Here is a 20,170-nt window from a genome sequence, read left to right as displayed (position 1 = left end):
TTTGCCTCGTGGCAAACACAGGGGCCATTGTAGTAAGCACGATATCTGGTTGTCAGGAAGGTTAACTGAGAGGGCTCCATGTAGCACCAGAAGCATAGGTGCTGAGTACACAGTGGGCTCCCACACGGTAGAACAGTACACTGCGTTAATACACGGATGGACAGGAGCCAGGCGCTAAGACAAACAGCACCTGTCCTGGGCTGAAATCATGCTTTGTGTCAGTGTGACTCTCTTTGACTTCATGATTGACTTTTCATTCCTATTCGTTGTTGCTGAGAGGTCATTGTCACCGTGTTAGGATACAGTGTTTGCATGTTACCATGTAGCCTGATGACAAGTCCGAGTTCTTTGTGCATTTCCTATTGTTTTCATTCAGAGCAGGTGTTAGGGGTGTTCGTGGTCATTGCTTGCATGTAGATGTTTTTTCATTACTCAGTTTCTGTCAAATGTTTTACTTTTCTAAAACTTGAGAGAGTGCTTTAATAACTTACAGTTTATCTTACCTGAATTTCTGTTATTGTTTAGTTTGAAAGATCTGGGACCTTTTCTACCCATCAACTTTTTGTGTTTCTTAGTTTTAAAATTTTAAAGTGTATTTGTCAGGTATTAAAATAGGTTAACCATCTGCAGTGCTTACATTCGTGTGTGTGTGTGTGTGTGTGTGTGTGTGTGTGTGTGTGTATAATTTATTTATGTTATGTATATGAGCACACTGTAGCTGTCTTCAGACAGACCAGAAGAGGGCATCAGATCCCATTACAGATGGTTGTGAGCCACCTTGTGGTTGCTGAGAATTGAACTCAGGACCTCTGGAAGAGCGGTCAGTGCTCTTAACCATTGAGCCATCTCTCCAGCCCCTCAGGGTTCTATATTTATTCATTTTTATTTTTCTCCCAGCTTTGATAACTTCTTCAAAAGCTTACTTCTGTCATATGGTAGTGAGTTCATTACGATAATACCCAGAGTAAATCTGTGGTCATTAGTTGCGGGTACTAGGTGAACCGTTGGCAGTCTGAGGCCAAGCCATTTGCTCCAAGATCCTGGAACCCTCCTACTGAAGACTAATACTGTGTAAATAGAGTGAATTTCTTCTTAGAAACCTATGCTATTGCTCGAAAGTGAGATATTTGTGAATTTTGTCTAACTTTTCTCATGAATTTTCTTTCTCTTTTGATAGAAATTTTAGTTTACTGTCTTTTGGAGAAGAAGCTGAGGAGGAGGAGGAGGAAGTGAACCGAGTCAGTCAGGTAGTGGCCTGTCCTTCTCATTTCTCTGTCTCCTGCTCTCCTGGAGCAGCACACTTGCCTTTCACTCGCCTAGCGACTGCACATTGTGCTACTCTGAGGTCATTTGTGCAGATTCTGAGTTGATTTCCTCTCAAAGAAGCATGGTTTGTATTTATTTATTTTTAATCTTTGTATTTTTTTTGTCAGTTGAAACCAGTCTTAAAGTATTTTGAATAGCGTTCAAATTTATAAATTCAGAATTTAGTTACTATTTGCCTTTTATTTTGCTATACGACTGTGTTTATCATTATTATAATAACAGCCAATGACTCGGCTACTTAATATTCATTTTAATGTATTTCTATATATTGCATTGGCTTCATTAATTCTCACTTTTTATTACAGCCCTTAGAGATAGGTATTGTTGACCTTATTTATAGAAATACTTAGATTTATTCATAAGGAAAGCAAGGTACACAATAATGCCTGTGGATTATAACCTAATCTCACTGTGATCACACACCTAGTAGGAAGCTACAGCTGGGATTAGCCAGGTGTCTCACTGTAGCGTCTTGGCCTGTATATTGCCCCATGACCTTTTATTTCACCAATCCCTTCCACAGACTGCTACGTCTCATCATAAAACATCTGAAAACGCTACGGGAACATTTGCTTACATTTGAAGCAGATTGTGATATTTGTACCCAAAGAAAATCACTTGTAGAGTCTTTTGGTTCTAAATGTGTGAGCTGCACTTTTTCCCCTGGAGGTGAATGAGCACTGAGACGATCAGCATTGCCTTCTCTTGGAGTTAATAGTTGAGAACCAGCAGGATCCCCACAGTAGGGTTCCGTGTGGATCACTGTTAGCAGTTTTCCTGCTCAGTGTCCTGTTCCACCACTAGATGCTAGAGGTTTGTTTATTTAACATCCAAACTACCTTCTTTTCTAGATGTCTTCTCCAGTGTTCGTAGCTCTGTCCTGAGTGTAATCTAATGTCTGTTGCTCATATTGCCCTGCAATTCTTGTAAAAACAGATATTTTTGCTTTATTGCAAAGGAAGGATGTGACTCTATTCTCATTGCATATCATATTATACTTTATATTTGCTTTAATGGCTGAATAAAGTTCCGGACTGTGAGCTCATTGAGAGTAGATTCTATTCATCTCTGAATTGACCTTAGAGTAGGAGCTTAGACTCAGTGTCATTGAGATCATACAAACCAGCCGAGCCCACTTCCCACTGACACTGTGATCTTCAATGACAGCTTTCACCCTCAGGCTTTCTTTGTGAAACATAAAAGTAGTATGTACCTGCTGGGGTTGTGAATAGAGACACTTTGATACATTGTACCACTCTGAAAGATGCCTTTAAAGGTTTTGTCTTAAAATAGAGCATTACATTACCTGTTATAATTGGTATTTTATTCTTGAACTTAAAACTTGAATGATTTGTAATGTAATCACAGTTATTAGACAGAGGCCGCCACCCTCTGTCCAAGCAGTATAGAGAGGTGCTGAGAAACCTTGTCAGTGTCCTTCCTGAGAAGCAGTCTGAGCTTGTGTTCAAGCAGCTGGGAGAGCATGTGTTGCCTCCACCTGGTGACTTGAGCTCGTTCTGGCCCATTTATCTGTTCTGTCTACTGTAGCGAGCGGGTGGTTAAGTTTGAGAAAACAAAGCAACAGTTTGAAATTTACTGACTTAGAAGACAGAAGTTACTTGGAAATCTGGAGAAAAGCCAAATTTAATTTTATCTGTTTGTTTTGTTCATGTACAGTTCTTTTCAGACCATAGTCTTGCCTCAAGTTCCTCTTTCTGTCTCTCTGTCTCTCTTTCTTTCTTCCTTCCTTTCTTTCTTCCTTTCTTTCTTCCTTCCTTTCTTTCTTTCTTTCTTTCTTTTTTTTTTGGTAAAATGATACCTTGATAAGAAAAAAGAATAGGCTGAATATTAGAAGTGGTTTTAAAATTTACTCTTATTTGTAAGTGTTGAAATAACTAAAACTAAAGCTAAGTGAGTCCTTTAGTGACAGAACAATTTGAAGTTTCAGAGCTTGCATGAAATTAAATATTTCTAAAAGGCTTAAAAATAATTGTTTCATTAGTCACTTGCTTCTCAGGTTTCTTTTTCAATGACTGCACAGTGGTAAGCGTTATTCCAGAATTAGATTGCAATGCAGTTAAGATTGTTAGGTCTGAACTGAGGCTTCACTGTATGTGGGAGAAGAAACCCGAGTCCCCTCTGGTTTGTGGATTATCAGTGTGAGGTTACACACACTCTTTCACCTCTCTCCTCTATTCCTGACAAGGTGTCTCTCCCACGTGGATTAGCTTTTCTTCGTTGTTTCAGTATCTGTGTACTACCTGATGAAAACCTCTTTGAAATCATAGAATTTTATAGCTCCAAGGGATCTAGTCCAACTTCCTTCCTTTATAGCTGCGGAAACTGAGACCCAGGTTAAGTGACTTGCCAGATTGACCTGTTTCCTTTCAGATTGGATTGCATGATAGAAGGATGCTGTAATAACCGTATCTCGGCTCCGGAAAGCCCTCTGTTGACTTTCTCATCATTCCTATGGTGTGTGACCAAATGGAATCTGGGAGATAACACTGTCGGGTGGATTCATAGCTAATTGAGTGCTTTTGCCCAAAGAGTGCTTTCTTTGTCAAACTGTGGCTGATTTTTATTTAACTCTAGGTTGAAACATAATTCTGTATGTTAGTCCATTAAGTCCAAAATATGTAGGACAAAATAAAATAGTTTGTATATCTTAAACTGCACTCTGGACACCCAGGGGTGATTTTTATGTTGCTTCTCATTCTGGGAATTCTTGCATACATTTGCTCTTAAGCCCTTCACTTGCTTAGATGATGGAACATGATCCCAAAGACTACTGATCTAAGTTAATCATCTACAAAAAGTACACCATCTAGACTAGTGTTGCCTAAAACACCGGGCAGCATGGCCTGGATGGAGAGGTTACCACAGGAATGGATTGTCAGAGTTAAAGGTTACTCAGACATCCTGGCTGTGGACCAGTGCTGTCCCCCTCTGTCAGCATGCCCTATAGCTCTTTCTGTCTTCTTCCTTCCCTTCTATACTCTATCTGGTTTCTTTTTCTTTCTTTCTTTCTTTCTTTCTTTCTTTCTTTTTTTTTTTTTTTTTTTTTTTTTTTTTTTTTTTTTTTTTGTTGCCTCTGTATTTTCTGTGTGAAGTTCAGGTCTGTGCCAGTTAGTGTTCATTTTTAAACATGTCCATGGTTAGTTTCGACTTTCTCCTTATGTACACTTCACTGAGTATATTTAGTTTTTTTTTTCCAGCATTTAAACACTTTAGCCAAATAATGACCTTAACATAGGTCATTCAGGAAGAATTAGCATTAAAGAGAATCAGACTTCTGTCCCGGGTCTGAGACCCTTCTACTTTTCCGTTCTTCCTAGTTGCTTTCTCAGCTTTGGTGGTTCGCTGTAGTGGGAAGGGGTGTATGTTTAAGTCTGCTTTTGACCTTCTGTCTTCGTGCTAACTTAATTTGAAAGGTTAAGGAAAACCTAGAGTGGGGATGATTAATTCAGCTTAACTTACAAATTCTTCCTGTTTTCATGTCTTACTTCTTTTTTCTTTTAGCTGTTTAAAGTGAGTTTTCATTGAGAGCTCAACAAGGACTTCTTTTCTTTTTCCTCCTCCTCCTTTTTTTTTTTTTTTTTTTGGGTCCTTTTTTTAATTTTAACTTTTAGACAGTGCCTTGCTAAATAGCCCCAACTAGCCTCAGATATGCAATCTTCCTGTTTTGGTCTTGAAGGTTAGTATTACAGCATGTAACACTGGGAAGAACTTTCTTTTTTAAAAAGTAATATATTTAAACTGGCATATAAAATTATATATATAGTGTACAACCTATGTAAATACAGTAGAATGTCTGAGTTAAGCTAATTAACATACACCCACTTCACAAACCACATGCACGCTGTCGCTGTCGTAAGAGCGTTTGACATCTTTCTGTAGGGCTGGAGAGATGGCCCAGAGGTTGAGAGCACTGGTTCAGAGGACTCAGCTTCGGCTCCCAGCAGCCACATGGCAGTTCACAGCTGTCTGTCACTCTGGTTCCAGGAGATCTGTTCTGACCTTGAGGGATCCAGGCTGTGGTACACAAACATACAAACAGGCAAAACATTGATATACGTAAAATAAATAATTAAAAACATAAATAAATAAAATCTCTGTGATTTCTCAGGAGCACAAGAATTCATCTTTATAAATTTAGCATTATTAATAAATAACATGCACCTGCAGTGGACCTTAGTTACAACCTTGTTCCCACTATTTGTCAGTGTAATTTTCATTGTCTGTCTTGTCAGTGAAGAGGTTGACACAGAGGGTCAGAGGCTAACTTTGGATGTGGTGTATTACTGTATATTAAAGGGTGGTAGTATGCATTTGTCTCAATTTATTCTTGTTTTTATCCGTGGGTTGTCGAAGTTAATCAGTTGTATGTGAACCATAGGTACTCAGAGCTGGTGAGCCACTGACTTCTTTTTTTTTTTTTTTTGGTTCTTTTTTTTGGAGCTGGGGACCGAACCCCGGGCCTTGCGCTTCCTAGGTAAGCGCTCTACCACTGAGCTAAATCCCCAGCCCCAAGCCACTGACTTCTTTTTGACAGTGTCACTTATTCTGGGGAGATGATCCTAAAAGAGTGTTTAGATCCATGAGTGGTGCTGCACACTTAGAATCCCATTGCAAGATGCTGACAGAGAAAGATCATGAGCTCTAGGTCAGTCTGCCCTGCAGAGAAGACTCAAGGCCATCTTAGGCTAGAACTAGATGGAGAGACTGTGCCTTATAAAACAAACAAATAAGTAAAACTTAATTAACATAAATAAGTAAAAATCCTATGTTCAGTTGATAGAAGGATTATATTCATAAACTCATCCTTTACTAAGCATACTATGTCCCCACCTAATTTCATGTGAATTTGTTAACTTATCTTTTCGGAAGACCTTTCATTTCCTACTCTCAGCTCTATTGTTTGTCCCTTCCTTCCCAGAGCATGAAGGGGAGAAGTAAAAGCAGCCATGACCTGCTGAAGGACGATCCGCATCTCAGCTCTGTCCCGGCCGTCGAAAGGTCAGTGCAGTGCAGCCATGACCTGACTTCCTGCTATTAGGCTTCTTCTCATTCACTTGGTTCGTTAAAAATCAGAGCTCATAACTTACATTTCTTAAGCCCAGCCAAAGCAATAATACATTTTGATAAGTGATTAATCACAGGCTAGTCTGATTACTGGAAACTCCGTTGTAATATATCATGTTTAGTTCCATATTGCTGTGCTAACTGTCTTCGGAGTTGTTTTGTTTGGTATCATGACTGACCATGAGAGTATAAGGTTACTGGAAGACGTTACCACATTCTGGGCTCATCTGCTGTGTACAAATTCTCACAACTTTCAGACTTGACAGCAATCTGTCTTAATTGTCTTCGTTGCCTTTGTTTGAGAGGTGGGAGGTGAATTGGTATTAAATATATTCATTACAACAAAATATTGGCCCATGTCTCACACAGAGATAAAATACTGTTGTACTGAGGTTAATTCATCTTTAAAAATCGTATTTTAAAATATCCTTTAATTTGTAGGACTTGGTCTCTTTAGCCAGCATCTTTTAAGCTATAGAAAAGATGTTTTCTGTAGATTGAATAGTCTTGTTAGTGGTTATTTGAATTAAAAAAAAAATTGAAGGAATTCTTGTATCTACTAGTAGAGCAGCATATTTCTTCCTCTGTTTATAAAAGGTGGCTCCATTCGAGCATGTTCCCATCTGCTTTACAATGCCACTCAGAGAATGCTGTGGTGAAAAAAAATCATTAATTTCAGAAAACTAGTTTACACTTTAGATAATTAAATCCTTTTATTAGTTTCATGTTGAAGCTAAAATGTATTTGTTTTACTTATTTTTGTAGTGAAAAAGATGATGCAACAGGAGATTTAGAAGATGTGAGTATTCATTTTAGTATAAATACAGCTTGAACAAGTTACAAATAGGTCAGAGTTCTACAAACAAATTACTATTTTAAGCAAAACATATAATATAATTGCAATTTTTTAAATGAAAATAATTTCTCTTACTATCAGAATATTTACTTCTAAATAGATTTGTATATTTCCCTACAGAATTGCAATCTTACATGTGAATTTCTGCTTTGCCTTTTCTGTCTGTCACATGACCTAAGCTCAAATGCAATAACTTGATTTTGTTAAAGGTTTAGATGTGATCAGTGAGCATCCTGTGTGCATATGGGAAGTTCATAGAGGAGATGTTTATAACAGTGCACTCCTTTTTTACACATGCTTCAGAAGAGCCTCTTTTAAGGCTGTACCTTTATTACTAGCTAGCAATGTTGGGAGCAGAAGGAAAGGCCAGTGAGATAGCTCAGTAGTAAAGGTGCTTGCTCTGGAGCCCAAGGACAGGAGCTCAGTTTCCCTGCCCACAGAGAAGGAGAGTCAAGCTGTGGCAAGTATGCACTTATGTACACACACACACACACACACACACACACTCACACACTCACATACACACACACACACATACACACTCACACACACACACTCACACACTCACATACACACACATACACACTCACACACACACACACACTCACACACACACATACACACTAAATAAATGTAGAAATAATGTTTTGTAGGCTGTGTAAAGTTTACCCTTATGTTATCCAAATGCTGATTTCTCTGCCCACACATCTTGTTTCAACTCGGACACAGCATTGTGATGCTTATACCGAGAATTCCCTGTCTCAAGCTTGTGTAAACAGTTCTTACCATTTACTACATGAATGGATGCTGATCACCCAAGGGTGGGGCAGCATAGAGCGTGGGGTGGGATATCCACAAGCTATCTTCTAGGGAGAGGAAGATTCAAATGTGTCTGAAGGAGAGAGGAGTTGGAACCATTTGGAGGGAGTCCTAAGAGTTAGACCAATGATAATATGCAAGTATCTTGGGCTGGGGCTGGGAGGGAGTCAGATTAGTATAGAGGTTTAAGGCACATCATTTAACTACTCAGCTATTTAGGTGCAGTTTTAAGTAAATCTTGGTTTCTCTGTGAAGTTATTGGAGATTAGCATAAGGTAAATAAATACAGCTACTGGATTAATTCACTGTTTACATTAGGAATAATTCATTTACCAATGTACAGTAAAAATTACAAAAACCACAAGAAAGATTTTCTGAATTATGTGAATGATAATTTTTTTCAAATTTTATAAATACCATGTCAAGATAACACCTATTAATGCATACATTGTATAATTCAAAAGAGTGTATAATTTAGTATGCACAGAGATTTACCTATTTCCGTATCAAGGAGCGGGTTCTCTGATTAGCTGTAGCAGAGAGAATGAATATTTGATTTTGTGAGAAAATCACTCCTGAAAGAGAAAAGTGTTCTCCTTTATGGGAGACTAGACATTAGCTTAGTCCCAGAGGAGGAGATGGCACATGAGGAGAGTCCCGCACTCTAAAGCTAAGCACAGATTAGGTTTTGTTCAGGAAAGGTAAGCTGAGCTTTCAAGTCTGGAGAAAATTGCTGAGGGAGCAGTGAGAGGAGTGGATATAAAGGAGCTACCCATGCCAGTGTGTCCTAGTGGGACAGCTGGAAATGCATGTTCCAAGAGCTGACAGCAGGTGACTGGGGTGGTGACAGGGAGAGTGAGATGAGAAGGGAGGGGTGGAGGGGTTGGCAGCCTTATATTATACAGTGCCATAGCCACGGTCAGGAGTTGGTCTCATCTTAAATGTAATGAAGAACAGTTGGAGGGTATTGGTAAGGAAGAAAGGTACTGTGGTTAGATTTGCATTTTACGAATAACATCATTGGCAACATTACAGATGACAGATGAGAGGAAGCAGACCAGAGTAAAGGGAGCTATGGGGAAGTCGCTGAAGGAGGACTGCTTTAAGAAGGGAAATGAGGAAGAAGTTTAAGATAACCACAACTTTCTGGGTTAGTGGCCTTGTTAGCAAGGTACAAGAGAGAAAAAGCTTCAGGTTCAGGTAGATGAAAATTAATTGACAATTTGTCTATTTTGAGATGAGTTTTCTGGAAGCATCTGGTTACAATAATATGGACTAGAATATGGGTTACCTTTAGATCCCAAAGCTTAGGAATGATTTAATCTATGGGCCCTTTCCCCAGAAAGTGTCCTACACTCAAACAGAATCTAATGACTTTGCAAAGGATTTGTTTTATATCTGCTCAGGCCCTAACATGACAGGTCTCTTCTTAAAAATAACTTAAATATCTTGCCAAAGGTGTGCAGTTTTTAATCCATAAAAATTATTGGTTCATTAAGTTTGCAACAAGACTTGTACTTACAAGTAATCAAGTAATTATCTGATTGATTCTGTACTTATATCTTCTATGTATGAAAATCAACGTATAAATGTATATTCATGCGTAGGTTTTTTGTGGTTTTTGTTTTGTTTTGAGACAGGGTCTCAGCTGTAGAGTTGGCTGGCCTGGAACTTGCTCTGTAGATCAGGCCGGCTTCCAACTCTTAGAGAAAGGACAGCCTCTGCCCCTGCTTCCCAACTACTAGGATTGAAGGCAGGTGTCATTATGCCTCTGTGGATTCTATGTTCTTAACAAATAACCAGTCTTTGAAAATCGCTGCTGTGAGATTCCTGGTCCTCAAGTCAGGACTGTCTTCCCGTGGCTCAGCAGTCCAGTGGACCACAGGAAGTAAAGCACACCTTCGGTCTCTCTCCTCCAGCATTGCTGGAAACTATTCTAAAACTAAATAGAAAATAGTAAGACAGCAGGCCATACCTTTAACTGTCATGGCACATTCTCCTTCTGAGAAACAAAGACCATGTAAATAAATAGTAAGTGCTACGGAAATAAGAGGGAAGGGGAATATGAGGTGGCAGGGTTTTATCTATTAGTAGTATTTTTTAAAATTCTGTGTTAATAATAAAGTCAAGAAATACATCACTAAGGGGGTAGGACAGGAAAAAGCGAACATTTGGGTCTCTAGAATGACAGTGTTTCAGGATAAAGAAAATGACTCGAAGGGGATTATGTCAGAGAGAAGGTAGGCAGCTGGGACTCTGCAAAGCTTTCAAAAGAATAGTGATTAGTGTCTTAGATTATGGGAGCCTAAGGGAGTTTAGTTTGGTGTTTTGGGTCTGTGGAGCACTCGGTGGGTGTTCTCCCAAGGTGCTTGTCTCAGCTTCTTCAGTGTACCGCCTCTCTCCTTCTTGAATCAGTTCCTGGTTGATGTTGTGCTGGTCAGCTGCCTCAGGAACCACATTTCTACTGGGATAAGGATAGCACTGTGTGTAGACAAGAACCTTGGGTGATATAAAGGGAGAGCCACACAGAAGAGCTGGGAGTGAAGGGAGCCAACTATCCTTGGGATCCTGTCTTACTTGCCTAGAGCAGAATTCAGGGGTTACCCCAAAGGGAGAGGAGTCCTCAACACCTTAAACAAACTAAACAAACCTGGCCTAGAACTCAGCAGGCATTTCAGATGAGTCTCTGGACACAATGCCTGGATACTTCTCACCCTAAGCTTTCACAGGATGCTGAAGATGACAGTGTAGAGCATGATGGCTCCATGGAGGAGGATGAGAAGAACCTGATGAGAGAAAGAATCGCAAAACGGTTGAAGAAAGATGCAAGTGCCAATGTGAAGTCAGCCGGAGATGGGGAGAAGAAGCCCGCAAGCCGAAGGTGAGTCAGGCGTGATGTTCTGGGCATCCGTGCCCTCCACTTGACGCCTCTCTTCAGGGGACCGAGTACTCTATTCACTGAACTGTAAGCTCCCATTGCCTAGTGTTTCTTAACTGCTCCACTTGTGAAAACCAGCCTCTTCGTGGCCTAAATGAGACCAGAATCAAAGTAAATTTAATGTACAGTAAACAGTACATTAGCTGCATGTACAAAATCGTATTAACTAATACCAATGAGAACATTAAATGACTTATATAAGAGAGACAGCCTCAAAAATTTTGGTGAGTAAAATTTCTCCAAATGGTGAATAAAGTGGGTTGAAACTGTTCTTAGATGCCTTTTCAAGTCTGATTGACTAAAAACCACACACCTGCTTGGTCATTGGTATTGTGAAATAAGTTTCAGTAAAGCAGGAAGTTCTGTCTGGTGTTGTTTGTTGGATTTTGTGACTTGACATTTTGCTTTTTTGAAATTTGACTCAGTTTGAAACCTCCCTCCCTTCCTATATGACTCTTCATTACAAATCTAGGGTATACATCTTAAATATCACTGCATTACAGAGTCATGGGATGTCTTTTCTTCAGTGGACCTATGCAATACAATGGAAGTAAATAAATAAGTTCATGTGTGTTTCCCAGCCTTGTGTGGGAAGCTTAAGTGTTGAGGCATTTGCATTGCAGAGGCCCCTCAATATTTGCTTTGTTTAACCAAAATTAAAAGTGAGCCCTAGAAATTTCTACTGATAAAATTTTTGTGTTCAGAAATGGAACTTAGAAATTATTTTATTCCTCTGCTTTGCAGCAGATATCCCTGAAATTCAAATAATCACTGATTGATAGTTTCTATCCCCCTGTTCTTTAACCACGTACTATTTAAAGGTTTTTATGGATTAAAGGAGTTTTTATTGTTATTTTCTTTTAGATTAAGCTTATACTGCAACTTTTTCTTCTTTCTTTTTAGATAATTTAGTAGGCAAAACTAATACTAATTTGTTGTTTGTTTAATTGTGCGTATATCTAAGTATGTATGTGTGGGTATTTCTTAAATTCTGAACTCTATCTTGTTGGATTCAGTACAATTTAAAATACATATATAACATGTAACTAACATAAGTTATAATTTAATACAATTAAATTTTCTATAAGATCTAATTAAGGCTTATTTTTAATACACTTCTCATAAGTGACTAAAATTGGTTTGTTTCATATGAAAATACCAAACATTACATTTTTCAATATTGTGTTCATCCTTACCATACAGGGTTGTCTTTCAAGAATTGTCATTTGTGGTGTGGTCATGTTGCGCAAACATGACATGAGTGGCTAGTGTAGGATATGATCTTGATGGTGAATAATGAACTGAGACTATAGTTAATGAGGAGACTGGTTGACAGATGGTAGTCTGTGGCAGCTAAAGAGACTGGTGAAAGCTCTGACTTAAACAGACACTGCTGGTCGTGGTTTGTAGACGGTACAGCCAAAGGCAGAGTGCTAACCAGTTTAACAGACCCTGCTGGTCATGGTTTGTAGACGGTACAGTCAAAGGCAGAGTGCTAACCAGTTTAACAGACCCTGCTGGTCATGGTTTGTAGACGGTACAGTCAAAGGCAGAGTGCTAACCAGTTTGCTTTGTGCTGATTTCATCTTCGAGCCTACGTTACCTCCCCAAAGCTTAGTCACCACACAGCATCATCTTGGGGTTTAGGCATGCAGGATCGGACATTGGAGAGCCACTAATATTTGGTAAGGAGAGAGGAGAGGAGACTAACAGACATTTATCAGTGTCTGAGCGTGAGAGGTGGTGGCTACCTAAAGGGGTTCTGGACTCTTAAGGGGAGAAGTGTGAGTCAGAGGCATGTCTGTCCTGTCGTCTGAGGCCTAGTTCTTATGTGACTTCTTAGATACTTGCATCCTAGACAATGTCTAGTGAAAGTTTACTTTTGACATACTGTTAGCACACTTTAAATCCTAAATCACTACGTTTATGAGTACTTTGTACATTCACAGTATTAGGAATAAAACCTTTATTGAAGTACTTGTAAGCCCTCTAAGGAAAGTAAATTTAGGAAAATTAATTCTCTAAAAGTGCTTTTAAATTTAAGGTAAGAACTTCACATGGCAGAAGGAGAAAACTGATGCCCAAAAGTTGTCCTCTGACTTCTGTATTTGTAGAGGTCATTTAAAACAAATGTTTATTATTAAGTTTTGAATAAATATAAGCATTATGAATATTAGTTGATTTTAATCTTTTCTGTAAAGTAATTGATAAATGTTCCTAGAAATATGAAGCAAACATTTATTTCTAACTACTTCTCTCTTCACTCAAAGGTTCTGTCCATGCCCTTCACTCCCTCCCATCTCTGAAGAGGCTCTATGATGAAATGAGCTCGTCAGAATTCTTGGTATAGGCTCATAAAAACTTAAACCCCATTTCTCCTCATGTGTGCCCAAGGCTGGATAAAGGCTTAAAATGTTCACTTTCCCTCCTGTCAACCCAAGCTGGTTGAGTATCTCTGGAAGTGGAAAGTTTTAGCCTAAAGCTTAATGTAATGAGTTGTGTTTGCCTGTAGGTGGCACTCAGTGGCTACAAGTTAGTCATGTAAAAGCCAATTGAGTTTCCTGCCCTGCTTTTTATTTCCTGCATCCGTGTACTGATTCAAAATAGCTAGTTAAACATTAGCATCAGATGGAGGGAGAGACCAGTCAGATACCATTTGTTGTAACGATTGCAGTCATACGAAATCACTGCCTTTCACGGTGTAGTTTCTGTTCTGCAGGAGCAGTACCAAGTAGTAAGACACAAGTATTAAAGTTGAGGAAGAAGACCTTATGAATTGGTTAAGCTTTAAATTATGAAACATATTAACATAAAGTCAAAAGTGATATATTCATAACTCCTGAGGGCTGGATGAAAAATAAGCTAACACTAAATTTAGTCCCTTTCATATTCCTCTGTTGAGTTTACAATGTTTGACTAGGATGTCTCGTGGAAGTTTGAGTGATTTCCCCTGTAGGAATTCTAGCCCTCTCAGGAAAATGTTCCGCAGACTTTAAGGTTGTGTGAATAGATACACATATCAGAGAGATGGGCTACTTTTGATTGAAATCACACTTAGAAAGTTAAGTTTTCCATGGTATATAAGTGGTTTTCTTTCCTTTACAAATTAAAAAAGGTAACCTGGTAATTACATTTCAAAAAATAAAGGTAACACATTAAAAAAATGACAATATAATTTTTAAAGCATAGTAAAATTTAAAAGCTCAAATCACGTGTGCATTCTAGCAAGTAAACTTAGAGCTCCTGAAGTGTGGCTTCCAGATGTCCCCACCATGATCTCAGTACCTTACAGGCCAGGATGGAACCGAGCAGTCGGAGGGCGCTTCCTCCTCTTACCCTAGTGCTGTGGAATGAGGCAGGGAGTGGAAAGAGGGAAAGAAACAGAAATACCTGGCTTAAATTCTGGATAATTAGTCTACATATAAGACTTGTAATTATTTCTTTGGTCTGAAGTAATAGTGGTCTAAATGTGTTTTCAGCAAACATTTTGGTTGGACGCAGATATGAAGGTCTAACTCGGTCCTGCTTTTAATAATATCTGCATATGTAAGAGCTGTTATGAAACATAAAGATACAGGAGAAATGTTTTCTGTCTGCAGAAGCTCACTCTCTAATTGGTGTTGTTTGGATGCTTCTCCAGAGTTCACTTGTAGCAGTATTAGAGATGGGCTCTTAACGATTAGAGATCGTTAGGGCCCGAGGACAGTCACACTAATTAGTGTGATTATTCAAGGATGGGTTAGGTATCTATCTTAGCATTGGATGCTGGTAAAAGAGTTTGCTCACTTGGTCCTCCCTCACACACTCATGCTCTTGCTTCTGTCATCAGTCACCTCACCAGCTACACGAAACTTCAGTGTGGACCTCCCACACTTAAGGTCTCACGATCCAGCTTCAGAATGTTCTGTTCTCAGCAAACACAAGTCCTGAAAGTTCAAGAATTGTAGACAGTATGGCATATGCTTTATTGTACATGCGTGTGAAGTGTCACAGGCAGTGAGTAAGTGATGTATATTCACAAAATACACCAAATTAGGAAAAGCAAAAGAGGGCCAGAGGTGTGGCCCATGCCTGCAGCCCTGCATTCAAGAGGGTGAGGTTGGAAACTCATGAGTTTGAGGTAGCCTGGGCTAGACAGTGACAAATACTACAGGTTTCATACATGCCATCCTAGTTGTAGTAAGATGAGGAATCTTTAGAGCCACTATTCAAATACTAACTTGTGCATAAAGCTCAACTCTTTAGAGTAATGCCGCACTAGATGGTTTATTTTACTGCCTTTACCTGTTATGGTTAAAATTCTGGATTAGTATTGGTTGTAATATAAACCATCTCATACTTTAATATTTCTGGCAGGTTTCCTTTTTCATTCTGTTTGGATCTTTATTGCAGGAATTTTGGGTATTCTCAACAAAACTGTTCCTTGAGCTATTTGAAATAATATACTACTTTAAATGTGCCAGGTCAGTTCACTGAGTCTTGGTTAGTCCATATGCAAGGGGTCACCTTCAAACCACACTCTGGCCCCTTATATTTGAATCCAAGCAAATCCTGCAGAAATGCGACAGCTCTGTTTTTACAATTACTTTCCATAAGACAGACAGGAAGCTGTGAAATGGACATTGTGGGAAGGGCATCCTGTCAAAACAGACAAGAGGCATTTGCATGTCTATAGAATATATTTATTCATATTACCCACTAGAGTTGCAATCTACTGATCTTGCACCATCTGTTGTTTATGGGGAACAGACTTATACATCTGAAATGTATTATTGAAATTTTATTGCAAAACATTCTTTAAGTCATTCAGCATTTGATGAAGTATTCTCTACCCTGGGATATGTAGTCCCACTGAAGAGTTTCCGACACTGGTTGCTTTCTTGTCATCCCCAGCGGCTCATTATGAATCCACCTGTTGACTAAACATGCCAGCACATTTGGAGTAAGGAAGATGACAAGGGCTACCAGCAAGTCACAGAGCACAGAACATTGTACAAGGGCCTGCGGGAGATTATGTCTTGTGATTCTGTCTAGGCCTGTCTTCTCTCCCTCAACACCCAACTCTTGAGATTTTTACTACTCTTGGGGTATCTCTTGGATTTTGCATATTCATTGAGTATATTTATAGTTTCTGTAGCCAAGGAGTTGTTCTGGTTTCCCACAAACCAGAAACCAAATACTTATTGTACCTTTTCAGTATAACTAGGCACTTTGCCAAGTTTTTTTCCTCCACAACAAAGCTACAAGGTATACTTTGTGGTATTATCCTTGGTTTTACAAATGAAACAAAGAATCCCAAAACACTTGATTTCTAAAAGGCAAAGTGCCTTGACTTTTGTCCATGGCTGTATGGCAGCACAGCCAGGGCCCAGGCTGTAATGCTCTGTTCCACCTCTCCAGAGCCTGGGGAGTAGGACCCAGTCAGATGTGTCTAGCTAAAGACAGCTTGGCACAGGATTTTTTTTTTTCTAGCAGTGAGCACAGGTTCAGTCAAAAACGCATTTCGAAAAATAAGATGGGAAGCAATTGAGTAAGACATCGGGACATTAACTTCTGACCATCCACACAGGCCAAAACACTCAAATACTGTGCGCGCGCACACACACAAACACACACACACAAACACACACACACACACACAAATGCATATACACATAAGGGAGTGGGGGGAGAGAGACATAGAAATGAATAAATAATTTAGACAATCTCCTCAGGTAAATAAATGTTTGTATGCATAAATATAAAAATAAAAAGACATAATTTTCAGTAGCTTGAAACACCTCTTATCTTGCTCTAGGTCAGCTCCATATTGGCTTTATCTAGGACCTGGAATGCAGCTTCCTCAGAGATAACTTAACGTGACAGAGGGAGAGTGATGATGGACTCATGCTAGGTTGTAAGGTTTCTGCTTTGAGGTGGCATATCATATCCCGCATATCACTTGGCCATCTCAGTGGTCAGAGCAGGAGTTGTAGATAAGCCTGCTGGCCTTTGAGTGACCCTCACAGGCAGGAAGAGGATATGGCTGGGATAGCAATGAATCTACTCCAGCCTCTACTTTGATGAGAATTGCTAGGGGTACTGTGATTATGTAATAAATGTGATCATCTTCTTTCTGCCACCTTTGTCTTGCTCTAGAGCAAAGAGACATAACAAAGAACATTAAAATATAACTTCCTCATAAGACACCTTAAGGATCATTTCTTGTAAGGAAAGAGCTCAAACAAAGGAGGTCAGTATGAAGGAATGGGGCTGTTACACAGAATTCTGATAAAAATATTGCTGTGGCTCTTCATGAAAGCAGGGCTAGAAAGTTTATGTTCTCTTCTCTGCAGCTCCAGACCCTGCTGTTATCTGTTATTTTTCTTCTCTTCTGTAAACCGGTTTCTCTGTAGGGCAGTAGTTGGGGCCCCTATTGTACATCAGCTCTTCAGAGAAAAACTTTCTTGATTTTTGTCCCAAAAATGATCATTGAGGTGACAGATTTTTATTGGCTAGGCTTTGGTCTGATGTTCACTCATGATGGCATTGATACTAGAGAAGGAGGCAGGTCCAATTAGATTTGTGGGTACAGCCCAGTCACCTAGTCCATTATCTCTCTTCCTTTTAGTATAAGGATTCCAGTGTTCAGTTGAACTCATTAAAAACAGTTAGCATTCTCCTTTGTAGTTCTGAGTGGCCATATAACCATATTCTGATTAATGAGGTAAGGGAGAAGTGTGTCAGACTGTGGAACAATTTAGCAATGAATTTTATTAGTCCTAGAGTGGCTTAATATTTAGTAGTGGTGGTGGTGGTGGTGGTGGTGGTGGTGGTGGTGGTGGTGGTGGTGGTGGTAGTGGTGGTGGTTGCAGTGTTTTATTAGGCTCAGTGGTTGAGAGTACTTGCTATTCTTGTAAGGGACCGGTGTTTGGTTCCTAGTACCAACATGGGTGCTCACATCCATCTCTAATTACAGTTCCAGAGGATCTAATGCCCTGGATTTGTGTAAACAATAGGCATTCACATGGTACACATGTATACATAGAAGCAAACACTTATATACATAAAATAAAATTATTTTTGTCAATTATTTGAGAATTTCATATATGTATGTATACAGTGCATTTTGATCATATGCAGCCCCCATAGCTACACTGAAATGCCCTCTAGACTACACCTTCCGTACCAATCCCTCATCCCTCATCTCTGCCAACATAACAACTTCCAAGGTCATGTTTTCTCTCTTTATTTTTTACATGCCACTGAGTCCAGTTAGTGCTGCCCATGTATTCATGGGTGTGGGCCTGTCTACTGGAGTATGAGCAGCCTACCAGTGGGCACATCCCCAAAGAAAATTGCTTTCTTTATCCCAGAAGTCATTAACTGCAAATAGCTCCTCAGCTAGATGCAGGGCCTCATGAACCCCTCCTTATTCATACTGAAATTTTGACTGGCTTGATCTTATGCAGGTAAACAGAGCTGGTGTGAACTTAGGAGTCTGATGACAGTCTTGCTATGTCCAGAAGACAGCATCTCATAGCACTTCTTTTACATTCTTTTTTGTTTCATGATACAAATGATAAATTATATTTATACAGTAAATAAGTATCAATAGTCAACACAAATCTAAAAACAACCATGAAACTTGGGGCTGAGAAACATCTGGACAACCCCCTTCAGAATGTTCATCAAGAAGAACATGGTGGAGTTCCCTGCACCCAAATCCCGTGGGGAAGAGAGCTGAACATCCAGAAGTGCAGACATCCTGAAACTGCAGGACAGACTGCCACTTCTCTGTCCATATCCCTGGTCCAAGAGGAAACCGAACAAGGCCTCTGGACACAGGAATATAAGAAGAGTCAGCTGCCACTACCTGCACCCAGGACTGAACTGAACTGTCCAAACAGATCCCTGCACCCAAATCCCGTGGAGGGAGAGAGCTGGACCCTCAGAAGTGTGGACATTCCTGAGAAGTCAGAGGAGATTACCCTCTGCCCACATTCCAGACCCAAGAGGGAATTGCCTAGTGCCAACTGTGCCCCCTGGGTGCAAGGACCTAGGAGCAATCGGGGGCAGGATCATTTTGATTCCTGCCGGTGCCTAGAGCTGAAAGACAGGAGCGCCTACACACATGAGATCAGAGCACCTGTTCTAAGAAAAGGCTGAAAGAAAACAGGAAAACAGTTTTACAGGAGTGCTGACACATAGGCCTACGGAAGGTCAAGTCACTCGCAGAAACAGCAAGACAAGCAAACACCAGAAACAACCAAATGGCTAGAGGCAAGTGCAGGAACCCAAGCAACAGAAACCAAGAGTACTTGTCATCATCAGAGCCCAGTTCTCCCACCAAAGAAAATATTCGATATCTAAACACACTGGAAAAGCAAGATTTAGATTTGAGGTCACATTTTTGGTAATGATGGAGGACTTTAAGAAGGACATAAAGAACTCCCTTAAAGAAATGCAGGAAAACACAAGTAAACAAGTAGAAGCCCTTAGAGAGGAAACACAAAAATCTCTTACAGAATTACAGGAAAACACAACCAAACAGGTGAAGGAATTGAACAAAACCATTCAGGATTTAAAAATGGAAGTAGAAACAATAAAGAAAGCACAAAGGAAGACAACCCTGGATATAGAAAACCTAAGGAAGAGACAAGGAGCCGTAGACACAAGCATCATCAACAGAATACAAGAGACAGAAGAGAGAATCTCAGGAGCAGAAGATTCCATAGAAATCAGCAACACAACTGTCAACGATAATGTAAAATGCAAAAAGCTCCTAGCCCAAAACATACAGTAAGTCCAGGGCACAATGAGAAGATCAAACCTAAGGCTAACAGGTTTAGAAGAAAGTGAAGACTTCCAACTTAAAAGGCCAGTAAATATCTTCAAGAAAATTATAGAAGAACACTTCCCTAACCTGAAGAAAGAGATGCCCATAAACATACAAGAAGCCTACAGAACTCCAAATAGATTGGACCAGAGGAGAAATTCCTACCACCACATAATAGTTAAAACATCAAATGCACAAAACAAAGAAAGAATATTAAAAGCAGTAAGGGAGAAAGGTCAAGTGATATGGAAAGGCAAACCTATAAGAATTACACCAGACTTCTCACCAGAGACTATGAAAGACAGAAGATCCTGGATAGATGTCATAC

At 39.6% G+C, this 20,170-nt stretch overlaps 1 protein-coding gene across 2 annotated transcripts in view; it reads left to right on the top strand.

The window, feature by feature from the left end:
• The window catches only part of Cwc27 (CWC27 spliceosome associated cyclophilin), a 211,230-nt gene that overhangs the window by 16,165 nt on the left and 174,895 nt on the right, over positions 1 to 20,170 (top strand). The window contains exons 7-10 of one of the 2 annotated variants that reach the window (NM_001013199.1): positions 1,178 to 1,247; positions 6,266 to 6,345; positions 7,177 to 7,210; positions 10,816 to 10,967. In NM_001013199.1, the coding sequence (NP_001013217.1) occupies positions 1,178 to 1,247; positions 6,266 to 6,345; positions 7,177 to 7,210; positions 10,816 to 10,967 (336 nt within the window). Of the gene's footprint in view, positions 1 to 1,177; positions 1,248 to 6,265; positions 6,346 to 7,176; positions 7,211 to 10,806; positions 10,968 to 20,170 lie in introns of both variants that reach the window. The other variant, XM_017590950.3, reaches the window with a different exon arrangement.

The sequence above is a fragment of the Rattus norvegicus genome, chromosome 2 (genome assembly GCF_036323735.1).
Source record: "Rattus norvegicus strain BN/NHsdMcwi chromosome 2, GRCr8, whole genome shotgun sequence".
Taxonomy (NCBI): domain Eukaryota; kingdom Metazoa; phylum Chordata; class Mammalia; order Rodentia; family Muridae; genus Rattus; species Rattus norvegicus.
The sequence above is the reverse complement of the archived record's forward strand: the minus strand, read 5'-3'. Positions and strand labels throughout refer to the sequence as shown.